At 44.4% G+C, this 12,471-nt stretch overlaps 1 protein-coding gene across 8 annotated transcripts in view; it reads left to right on the top strand.

Annotated features, from left to right (window-relative positions):
* CABIN1 (calcineurin binding protein 1) overlaps nucleotides 1-12,471 on the top strand; it is a 157,961-nt gene that overhangs the window by 52,755 nt on the left and 92,735 nt on the right. For all 8 annotated transcript variants that reach the window (XM_032229942.1, XM_032229939.1, XM_032229937.1 and 5 more), the window contains 5 exons: nucleotides 107-324; nucleotides 2,402-2,480; nucleotides 2,718-2,908; nucleotides 3,146-3,295; nucleotides 4,292-4,486. In XM_032229942.1, the coding sequence (XP_032085833.1) occupies nucleotides 107-324; nucleotides 2,402-2,480; nucleotides 2,718-2,908; nucleotides 3,146-3,295; nucleotides 4,292-4,486 (833 nt within the window). The remainder of the gene's footprint in view (nucleotides 1-106; nucleotides 325-2,401; nucleotides 2,481-2,717; nucleotides 2,909-3,145; nucleotides 3,296-4,291; nucleotides 4,487-12,471) is intronic.

The following is a 12,471-nucleotide window of genomic DNA, read 5'->3' as shown; positions in this document are numbered from 1 at the left end:
TTTACCTCTACTTTTATTTTACTGTTTGATTTTCTTATACATTAGCTTAATCTATTGATTCATTCATTCCCTGAAAATCAGCTCATGATGGCAATTTTTCTTCCAGAGAAGCAGGATGTTCATAAGTTCCTCTTGGCTAATTTGAACAACGGAGGCATACTTGAACTGATGATGAGATACCTGAAAGTCATCAGCCAGAAGTTCCTGGTCAAGTGGCCACCAGGCTTGCCCGAGGTTGTTCTGAATATCTACAACAACTGGAGAAAGCACAGCAGCAGCCTACCCAACCCACTATTAAGGGACTGTCACAACCAACACATCAGGGTAAGGATCGCGTTTGAATGATGACGTCCTTGCTGCTCTTTGAGTACAGGTAGTCTTCGAGTTACGAATGGAATGGAAACTACCAATTGCATTTGTTAAGAGTGATTTGTAGGAGTGAATTGCATAACTTGACCATGATTACTCCCTGCTTTCGCCCACATATTCACTAATCGATTGCATGGGTCGCTAAGTGCACATGAGGTATCTCGGTGGGGAAGGCCATGGGGTACCTTACAGTGGAACAGGCCACCTGCTTCAGACCACCCAAGGACTCCCCCGACCCACTGAGACATACCCCCCTGGGGGTCCCCACAATTGTTCCGCCCCCCCCCCCCCCATCCTGCCATGCCGGGTCACTTGTGAAGATCTGTCTCTCTCCAGTGTCTTCTGCTGTTTCTTTGCCTGCTTGTAGTCTCAGCGCAAAGAGCACTTGCAAGACACCAAGACTTTGGGGCAGTGAAATCGCATTGCTTCAAGCCACCCATCAGCTTGCAAATGCTCTTCATGCCAAGACTAGAATGGTGGGAAAGGCATTTGCAAGCTGTTGGGAGGCTTCAAGCAACATGTTGTTGCTGTCCCAAAGTCTCGGCTTGCAAGTGCTTTTCTGCCAGATGAGTTACAGGACTGAGTTCGCAGAGAACTGAGGCCAAAACTACTGTAGTGCGAGACCAAGAGAGATCTCGCACTACTGATTTTTGCACGATCTCACACTACACTACTTTAAGCCTCTGTTCATTACGAACTGAGGCCTGCACAAGACCCAAGGCAAAAGGCTTTGCAAACAGAGAGGCTGCAACATTTGTAACTTCAGGATTGGGTCATAGGTGCCTGGTGGGGGGGGTGTACTAGGTCATAACTTGGAATGGTTACTAAGTGATTGCCGCAATTCGGGGATTACCTGTATTTCTACCTGCAAAGGGTAACTGAGGATTTAGAAGGCTCTGCAGTGGGCTCCCTTTTGCCTATCAGAGCCCCCATAGCAAAGGAGAAGGAACAGGTGCTCAGCGGGCACCATGCAGCGAGTGCAGCACAGTGTTTGCTCCATTTAAATGAGGCACACAACTGATCTACCCAGTGTTGTGCATACAGAAGAAGTAGGAGAGATAAGAAAAGTCGTGGTTTTATGAGGTTCCATAGCCAAGAAAACTCTGCCTCTTCAGGCTTTCAGCCACCAGAAAGAACCTGGACTCTTGAGTTCCCTTCATTTCCTTTGAGGAGGACAATTGTGCGGTCAGCTTTATTGGAGAAGCCTCACAGAATTGGACCCAAGTCCAAAATGTTTTGTTTTAAACACTTCCATTGGATGGTGTGATCTCTAGGAATTGGTCTCACTGGCTCAGAGAATCACAGACCTTGATTAACAAATAAGTTTTAGTAGCCTCTGCAGATGGCCAGACTAAACTCCTGAACTGAAAAACTGGCTTAGAAGCACCACTGGATGCTCTGTTCCTTTTCAGTGAGGAACAGCCTGAAGCCACTTCTACCTTCTAGGCGATGAAGTATCTTTCTGTTACCTGGACACTAGAAAGGCCAGTGTCAACTCCGAACCAAATCTGGCAGCACCCATTTTTCTGTTCTCAGTTGCCACACAGAGGGGGAAGGGGGAAGGAGGTTGGAATGCCTTACTAGACACAGCAGAGAGCTTTTTTGTGAGGAACAAGGTCATCTCTCCTGGCAATGGATAAGGTTGGGGAAGGAGTGCCTGGAGAGCCCTCCAATTAATCCAATTGGCCAACGTGACCTGTGACACTTGGGGATGGGGTTGTCTCCTTGTTTAATTATATTGAAACTGCGGGAAAGATTTAGAGTTGGTTTTCCTTTGAAGCTGTGTTGATATGATATACTCAATAAAGAAGAGCATTGAGAAGGAGCCAAGTATCAGGGTTTTAATTTGCTTGGGCTCATTAGTCGGAGCTAGATCTTGGGAGGCATTGCAGGTAGCAGGAGTCCTGCTGATTAGAAAAGCTGGTTTGAACTACTGAGTGCATATAGAGAAAAGAATAGACAAATATCCACCCTGACCTCCCAGATTGTCCAGCACCCTCTTCTTTTTGTCATACCTTTGCCTATATTTCAGGAGATGATGCTGATGAGTCTGTCCTGCATGGAATTGCAGCTGGATCAGTGGTTGCTGGCCAAAGGGAAGAGTTCCATGGGTGAGTGAGTGAGGGCTGGAAGTTCAGCAGATGCTTTTGCTTACCAGGGGGTTGGGTCTCTAGGCTAGCTTTGGAGGGTAGCTCGGCAACACTTGGCATGCTTCACCCGAGTGAGTTCCCAGGCTCACAAGAATGGAAGCAGAGAAAGGAGCCTCCATCTGCAGAAGGGGGCTTCCTTTGCATTCCCTGCTTCAGACTCCGTTTCAAGGGGCTAAACAAGAAAAATGTTTCTTCCAGTATCTCCCAGGAATGGTCCTGCAGCCAGCTTGGCCAATGGCAAATTTGGCCCAGATTTTCCGGGCACGCACTTCTTGGGGGATCTCCTGCAGCTCTCATTCGCTTCTTCCCAGCGGGACCTCTTTGAGAAGAGTTGGTTGCAGTTTGCCGTCCGAGTGTATTGGCTGAAAGCTCGGTTTCTGGCTCTGCAGGTTTGTATTTTGCTGCAATTAAAAGCTCTTAATGCTCAATTTTACATTCCTCGCAAGACAAGGTTAGAAAGGAGGAACTCCTTGCGTTTGCGCCTGATCAGTGCAAACATGTGTCATTTAAACATCCCTTAAGATGGAACTGGGAAGTGGCCTTGAGGTACATGGCGTCCACTTGGCCTGAGGGGTTGATGATGGTACTGGAGGAAGAAGGAGCTGAAAGCTGTGTTGCTCCTGCAGGGTGAAATGGAGCAGGCCCTGGAGAACTACGATGTCTGCACGCAGATGCTTCAACATTCTGCTGCCCTCAAAGCCGACTCTGACAGCGACAAGAGGATGGTGATCAGACTGCCCAACCTCCATGTTGACTCTATGGTTTCTTTGGAAGAGGTAACATCACCTGGTTGCTTTTTGGGTCACCTTGTTGGCTCCAAGCCATGCTTATTATTTCTTTTTTGCAGCTGATTCCACACAGGTTATGTTGAGGCATCGAGACTTATCCTGCCATAAGAGTCTCATCTGAAGCCTCTGTACTTGCACTTGAGTCGGCATTTTGTGGCTTGGCAGGTCCTGACTTTATCTGATATTAAAAGCATCACCTCTAGGTTGGAGGAGATGTTCATTTCAAATGCTCTATTAATGCTTCTGGCGTCAGGGTTCCAAATAGCATTCAAAATTACAATACAATGCAATACAATTAAATTGGAGTCCGAAGCAAAGGATCCCTCAAAGTTCCAATTTATTAAAAGAGCCGTGCTGGCACATCTTGGAAAACACAAATCTGAAAGCTTCCAGGTTTTCCTATCTAGTTGAAAATTCAAGATCCTGCCCCAACACCCACAAGTCCATTACATGGTCCAGTCTTCCACTACCACAACAACAGATTCCACCAATCAGTTCCGGCCAGGTGCAGAGACAGAGATAACCTTGACTTTCTAAGAAGAATGTTGTTATGGCTAATATCACCCAACTCCATGTAATCCCACCTCCCCTTTTCCCAGAATAGAAAGTAGATAGGTGTGACAGGCCTGAAGTCCAAAAGAAAAGATGGCTTTCAGGCATGACATTTGGTTTTAAAACTTGAAATAAAATGCTGCTCTTAGAATGTCTTTCCACCTCAGTTGCCTGTCATCTTTCCACTGTGTATTCTCTGGAGTTCATTGAATGTAAGGAAAAGAAGGAAGAGGAGTTCTCCGTATGCTGTGGCTGGCTTTCCATAGTAGAATAAACACAGGTAAAAGATGGATTATGAGCCAGTTTCTGTGGGACACCAGCCACTGTCTTACGGTATAATGACCAGATGGTTGATTATTGTGGTGAGGTGGTGTTGTTTTTTAATCCCAGGTTAAACTGGAGTGTGACCCATCCAGTGTTTCATTCTTGCAGATTGATAAGAATCTGAAGTCCCTGGAGAGATGCCAATCTTTGGAGGAGCTTCAGCGCTTGTACGAGGCTGGGGACTACAGGGCTGTGGTTCAGCTGCTCCGCCCAACTTTGTGCCTCAATGGGGACAGCAGGACGGAGCATTTGGAGTTGGCCATCTCCATTCCAGAGAGGCCAGCCCAACTTCTCTTGCTACAGGTGAGTTTGATGTTTTTTTCTTTCCAGTAAATTGGTGTAAATTAGCATAAAATGAATGCTTATTAGCATATGAAATGAATTATCAGCTACGAGGAAGAATTGCTGAAAAAGGATAAATGTGGCCTCACCACATTAATGCTATTTCACTTCTTGTAGTAAATTTGTGTAATGTAGTGAATTTAATGTCTGTCAGGATATCTGTCGGCCTCTATCATGCTTGCTTGCTTTCAGCTGCCATAGTAATGGGGGAAGGGGGCATAGGTATTTGGGGGGGAAGCAAGCTGCTGAAGACGTCTCGCCCATGGGAAGTAAAGAGGAGGATTGCTCTCATCTTCTACAGTGTAGCTGAATGAAGTTGTTTATGCCCAGTCAAGGTCAATAGTCCCAGCATACCAGATGGATGAAGCCACCTGAAGATGCACCCCACATAACACCATGGGAGCTGAGAATTGGGCATTCAGCCTGGGTCCTTGGGGAGAGGGATTTGGGAAAACTTTCAATATGTAATTTTCATGCCTTTAGCCTCAGATCTTGCTTTTCTTTCGTCGCTATCACTTCATACTCAGTAAAAGTACTTTTCTCTAAAACCATGGAGTTGGGAGTTTCCTTTCTTGGGTTTTGAAGATGGCACGCCTGACTTAAGCAAGTATCTAACCAAGGCAGTGACCAAGAGGACATGGGAGCTGCTAAGTCCACTCCCTCCCAGTCCCGCTGTGGCTGGCAAGATACTGAATGGATGTCTGAACTGCAAATTGGGTTCCACCACAAAACCGCGGAGGACAAAATCGCGCTCGACGAAAGCGCGCATTTGACGTCATCACAGCGCGACGAAAACATCGCGCTGTGATCGAAAAATGTAAAAATAAAGCGAAAACCTTACCCTAACCCCCCCAAACATAACTCTAACCCTAAACCCTAAATCTAACCCTAAACGTAACCCTTAACCTAACGCTAAACCTAACGCTAACCCTTAACCTAACGCTAAATGTAACCCTAACGCTCTAAACCTAACCCTTAACCTAACCCTAACCCTAACCCTTACCTTTATGTGAATCGGCTTGCTTTAATTTTAATTTTATTTCAATTTTTAATTTTTTTCATCGCGCTATGATGACGTCAAATGCGCGCTTTCGTCGAGCGCGATTTTGTCCTCCACGGTTTTGACGGGTCACGGCAAATTGAGGAGAAGCCGGTCTGTGCCAAATGGTCTTTGGGTGTAGGATGGATGGCGGTTCCGGAGTAGATTCCCCTGGGAGTAACAGCTGCCAGACACTGGTGTGGAGAGGCTGATTGGCAGGAAGCTGACAAAGAAGACCTCCTGCTGACTCAGGCCTTACATCTCCTGCAGGAAGCTCTTAAGAGTCAGGGAGTATGTGAAAGGTATACTTTGCCTGCGCAAGAGGAGGCTGAGCAGACAGAGGGGAGGAACAGAAGCCTCTGCAAACCCAGAAGTGTTTCCTAGAACAGGGCCAGTGCAGACTGTTGGAGCTCAAGTGGTGGCAGCGGCCCAGGTCCCCCTGGTTGGGGGGGAGGTAGCCCCCCAGCACCAAATTCCAAAGTTTCCTCTGCTAGGACTAAAATATGGAGAGGAATCCCAAAGCTGTGGGATTCCTCCTAGCCCAAATTTGGAATCACTTTCAGGCGTATGGGAAGAACTTTGCTTCAGAAGCAGCAGAAGTGAAATGGGTCACCATGGCCCTGGAAGGGATCGCAGCTGATTGGATGATGGCCCTTCATAATGAGGATTCCCCACAGCTGAGGGATATGACGTGTTTATGACGGCTCGCCGAGTGCCGAGGTACGAAGACCCCCTAGCTAAGCGCAAGACTAAGACCAGGATGAAAACCCTGAACCAGGGGCGGAGATCTGCGGCTGAATATACCCAGACATTTCGCGAGTTGGCTTGCCATATGTGAGGGTGGTCTCAGGAGGCTGTGATGGAATGCTACAAGGATGGCCTCAATGAGGATGTCTACCAAAGCTGTTGCTCCCAAGGACCCTCCCCCCCCCCCCAAGACCTTCAGCCCTGGTATGTGTTGGCAGCCGGTTTTCTCTAAAACCACGAGTTGGGGGGTTTCATTTCTTGGGTTCTGAAAGAGGCATGCCTCACAATATCAGATTATAATAATTGGCAGAGAAGATATGGCTGGAGAGTAACATTTGAGTAATCTAGCTGTCAAATGCCCATAAATTAAAAGTGCATACTGATGGTACAATTCTTACAATGATTCTAAAGGATTCTTTAGAATTGATAAAGAATATATACAATATTCAACAGTTTGTACTCAGAATTAACCAAACTAAATGTCAGGTGCCTCTTCATTTAATAATCAAGAAAGAAACCACTCAACTCCATGTTTCAGAATTAAGTGATTACAAACAATGAGAAGCAATGCAAAGCTGAGTCTGAGTAAAAAGGTGCGAAAGCAATAGATATCATGTATGATTCAATCCCCTCCCTTTGGCACCCCAGTTCATAGTCCAATCATAATTCACCCAACTGTCCGGTGGGAGATGCCTTCAAAAATCATCATCAGGTTGGAATGCTGGACAGTTGGCCTCGGCGGGAAACTCCCTTCTTCCACATGCGCAGAGAGATGATCAGAATAACTCCTAATAACAATCCTCCAGCACATAATGATTCCCCTCCCAAATACCATGCTCCCCCTCCCCGTTTCAATGGCAGCCGAAAAGCAGCAGTAAAGCAGAGGCTGACATCCGGCCCTCCTCCAGAAAAGAACGGTCACACTTGCAGAAACGAAAGAACACAGACAAACAGATGAACAACATGACATAGAAGAGAAAAGGGAAAGGGGAAAATTAGAAATCCACAGAGAGGTCAGGGCTTGTCTGGGTAAGTAGAGTAGAATTTGCGGAGCAGACGAGGAGCTCGCACATGGGATTTATCAACCCATCCAGTGTGAGAAGGGGGAAAATGTTTCCAAGCCACAAGATACTGAATACGGTTCCTCCGTCTACGAGAGTCCAAAATTTCCCGGACTTCAAAATGTTGCTCACCCTCAACCAAAAGCGGGGCGGGCGGAGGCGGAAAAGGAGCCCTCAATGGAGAAGTACGTTTCGGTTTCAGGAGATTAACATGAAAAATAGGATAAACCCGGTTGAGATGCTTAGGTAATTGGAGATGGATGGAAACAGGGTTGATGACTTTGATAATTGGAAACGGGCCAACGTATTTGGGACCCAATTCCTTAGACTTTTGAGTCATTTGAAGAAACTTAGTGGATAAATAAACACGGTCACCAACTTTATAGTTATTAGGTTTTTCCCTTTTCCTATCCGCCTGTTTTTTGTGTGCGCGGTGTGCAGCATCCAGCGCCTGACGCGTCAAAGGCCACATCTCTCGAAGGCGATCACTCCACTCGGAGGGGGACAACACCTGTGGTTTCTCGCGAGGAATCTCAGGGATGGGCACAAAATCATGTCTGTAAACAACCTGGAAGGGGGTAAAGCCAGTGCTACTGTGCACTGAATTGTTGTATGCTACCTCAGCATGAGGCAACAATTCCACCCAATTATTTTGCTGGTAGTTGATGAAACAACGAAGATATTGTTCCAGCACAGAGTTAGTCCTCTCACAGGCCCCATTAGTCTGAGGATGGTGGGAGGAGCTTAAGCCCTGGGCGGAGCCAACCAGTTTCAGGAATTCTTTCCAAAATAGTGAGATGAACTGGACCCCTCTATCCGAAATGATGTGGTCCGGAACCCCATGCAAGCGATAGACATGTAAGATGAACAACTTAGCCAGGGATTTGGCGGATGGGATCTTGGAGCAAGGAATAAAATGAACCTGCTTGGAGAACAAGTCAGTGACAACCCAGATCACTGTATTACCCTGACTCTCCGGAAGTTCAACAATGAAATCCATAGAGATCTCCTCCCTCGGGGCTTCCGGGTGGGCTACCGCCTGGAGCAACCCCTGGGGTTTACCCGGCGGGCGTTTTGCAGCGGCACAAGTGGGGCAACTAGCTACATAAGATTCAATGTCTTTTTTCAATGAAGGCCACCAAAATTGCCTCTTAATGAGATGCAGGGTTTTGACGAACCCAAAGTGTCCGGCACATATAATTTAGCACCAATCCAAGCCAGTCCATCTTTCATGGTGCACTCATTCTTATTTATTTATTTATTTATTTATTTATTTATTTATTTATTTATTTATTGTTAAAATTTATATGCCGCCCAATCCCGAAGGACTCCGGGCAGCTTACAAAAGAGGAAAGAAAAAAAGAAAAGGAAAATTTAAAAAAAGGATAGTTTAAAAATTCACAAGACACGCATTTGTTCTAATCGGGGCTGGACCTTAACAATGAGGTCAACAGCCCCAGGCCTGCTGGAACAGCCAGGTTTCAACAGCTTTCCTGAAGGCCATGAGAGTGGGTAAGGTCCGGATCTCTGGGGGTAGCTGATTCCAAAGGGTCGGAGCAGCCACAGAGAAGGCTCTCCTCTGGGTGCCCGCCAGCCAACACTGTCTGGCTGACGGCATCCGAAGGAGGCCCAATCTATGTTGCTGGAACCACTCATCATTTGTAAGAGCCCCCTGGAGGTCAGTGACAAAGTCTTGTGTGACCTCTAATTTAGAGGTCGCCTGACTCCTGGTGACAACAGGAGCGGCCAGACTTCTTGCGGGTATGACAGGCTGGACAACACTGAGCTTTGAACTGTTGTATTGCGGAAGCCTGGACAAAGCATCAGCCATAAAATTCTTTCCTCCCGGAATGTATTTCAAAGTAAAATTGAATCTATTGAAATGTTGTGCCCACCACATTTGTTTGGGAGACAGTTTTCTGGGGGTCTTCAACGCCTCTAAGTTCTTGTGGTCAGTCCACACCTCAAAAGGGTGTTTTGCGCCCTCTAGAAAGTGACGCCAGGTCCCAACAAACAGCAAAAGCTTCCTTCTCCCAAATAGCCTAGCGTCTCTCAGTGTCGGTTAGCTTACGAGAGGTGTAAGCGCAGGGTTGTAATTGTCCTTGTGTATTTGACTGAAGCAGTACTGCCCCCACCGCCACATCACTAGCATCAGCCTGGACCACAAAAGGTGCGTCCATGTCTGGGTGTTTGAGGACCAGTTCCTCTGCAAACAGGCGCTTCAATTTCTCGAAAGCAGCCTGACACTCCATAGTCCAATTCAAAGGTTTGCTAGTTTGGGCTTTGTCCCTCCCTTTGACTTCAGGAGGTTAGTGATCGGTAGAGCAATCTTAGCAAAAGAGGGAATAAATTGACGATAGAAGTTAGCAAACCCCTGGAAGAAGGCGGAGCTTAGCAGTGAGAAGATGGAGTTTCAGGCTACTCCTGAAATTCCTCTATACCGAAGGATTTTTGGACGGGTTCTTTGAACTCTAGCTGTCCCGGAGACGACAGTGAAGGTGAGGAGAGACCCTGGACCTCAGAGACACCCGCAAGTCTCTGGGGGGGGGGGTACTAACTCCTCGTGCCAATTCCTTTCTGGATTAGCTGCGTGCTAACTGAAACTGCAGGTTGCCCCTAAGAATGGTAGAAGTGATGTCATCTGGTAAGCTGATTTTATTATCCAAGAGAGACTGTCCGCGTTAAAAGCTTAAGATAACTGAAACCAAAGAATAGGAAAACTCAGCGGCGAATTGGTTTTTTTTTAATGGATTTATGGCTGGTGGCTACTTTACTTCTTAAATGCTTCAAGAAACTCCTCGACATCCTCCCCCCTCTGACTCTCCCTAAGTGGATCGTAAAACTTATCTTCTACTAATTAGCCCGTCACGATTCGACATTTTTATTACTTTATTACTTGGCTCTGTTTACGATTAGATAAGATTGCACAGCCTGCAAGAGACTAAGAAAAGTGCTTCGAAGTCTGGAAAAAAAAGAGCTTGCAATTTTTAACTGCGACACATCATGGCGTCTCAAAATACCTCTAAGATTTCATTTCAGATTCTTTTTTCCGCATGTAGAGAGCTTTTTCACTCTTATCAAAGGCTGGAAAGAAAATTGGATCATCTGATTTTAAAATATGAAGTAAAAACTGAGATCGTTGAATGTTTAAATGTTCCTGAAATACAAATGGAAAATGTGAGAAATGGTGTCTGGTCTACCTCAGAGGAAGAAAGGAGGGGGGGGGTATAAAGAAGACTCATTTAAAGAGACAGAGTGCAGGAGGAATGGAAAATCCACCCTTGAGAATTAAAGTTAATTTGGAAAATTTTACAAGCTCGGGACAACATTATTATTTCACCACTGACATTCAGAGTTCAAAGGTGCGAAGATATTCTTGTCTGGATTTGCTTATGAAAACATTTGGTAAATTTATCCAACGCGTGGCAATTGGTTTGAGAAGATTTTGCTATTGGAGAGACACTGGCTGACAGATGGAAGAACGCAATTTAAAATTAGCTAAATCTGATTACCTTAATGTGTAATAGATATAGCTGAATAATGACTGATATGGATAGTAATATATATAATTTGGAACTGGCTGATAGATTGAAGAATACAATTGAAAACTAGCTAAACCTAATTGCTCTTTTTTGTAACAGATATAGTTGAATAATAATTGATATTGATAGTAATGTATATAATGTGGAGTTGATATGATAACTAACAACTGGATATGAGAAAACATTTTTAGATTATACATAAAGAGTATTAACTACAATAATTATCACTATTAAAAAAACTAAATAAAATACATATAATCAAATGTTAATCAATACTGGGAAAATGATATGATATATGATATAATTAAACATTATGGATGTCCAGCTAAAATAGGACATGAGGATTTGATGATAATAGAGGATTTTACAAATAAGTAAATGAATTGTCAGCATGTGTTATGGATTAATTCTTTGGCATAGCTAAGGATGAAGGATGTTTAAATAACAATAGGTAATTAAAACTGGAGGTATAATGATGTTGATATGGTAAATATTCGAGTTAAGATATTTGAATTAATATGAGTTAATGGAAGAGAAGCACCAAAACATGTTGTAACCAGTTGATATACTTCTTTTTTTTTTATAATAGACACCTGTGTTTTGTTTTGTTTTCCTGCCTTGTCTCTTGTCGTTTTTGTCTTTTTCTGTATTATTTTTATTTTTTATTTTAATTTTTATTTGCCCTTTTTTTTATTTTTTATTTTCCCACCGGTGTGGGCAGGTATTGTTCAAGATTATTACTTTTATTAATATTTCTAAATAATAATTACAGTCAAATGAAAATGGATATATAATAATGCTTGAGTTAATATGAGTTATGTTAGTTGACTGTGGAGGAGATGTACCAAAACTTATCTGTAATTGATTGACACATTTTCTACAGATGTAAAGAAAGATGCTGTACCTGTTTTAAATTAAAATTAAAAAACATTTATTTAAAAAAAAAAAAAAAGAAGTTAGCAAACCCCTAAAAGCTCTGTAACTGCTTATGTGTGCATGGGGCTTCTCATTCGGTGACAGCTTTAACCTTTGCCGGGTCCATCTCTATCCCTTTGTGGGAGATTCAATAACCCAGGTAATCTACCCTCTCCTGATGAAATTCGCACTTGGACAATTTGGCATATAGTTCCACGGCACGTAGTTTTTTGAGAACCGTGCAAACAAGTTTCATGTGTTCTTCATGTGTGTCTGTGTAAATAAGGATATCATCTAGATAGACCATCACACCTTTGTAAAGATGGTCATGTAAAACTGCATTAATTAATTGCATGAAAACCGCTGGCGCCCTCTGGAGGCCAAACGGCATTACTCGAAATTGGAAGCAACCAAGAGGGCAATTGAATGCAGTTTTCCACTCGTCCCCTTCCTTAATTCTGACCCGATAGTATGCTTCCCGCAGGTCCAATTTAGTGAAGATCCTCCCCTTCCCTAGTTGTGCCAGCATGTCCTTCATCAGTGGTAAAGGGTAGAGATTTTGGGCAGAAATGCAGTTAAGATTTTTAAAATTCACACACAAAAGAAAGGAGCCATCCTTCTTTTCTCTGAATAACACTGGGG

This window comes from Thamnophis elegans, chromosome 13 (genome assembly GCF_009769535.1).
Source record: "Thamnophis elegans isolate rThaEle1 chromosome 13, rThaEle1.pri, whole genome shotgun sequence".
NCBI lineage: Eukaryota > Metazoa > Chordata > Lepidosauria > Squamata > Colubridae > Thamnophis > Thamnophis elegans.
Note: the sequence above shows the minus strand (reverse complement) of the source record. Positions and strands in the feature narration are given on the sequence as shown.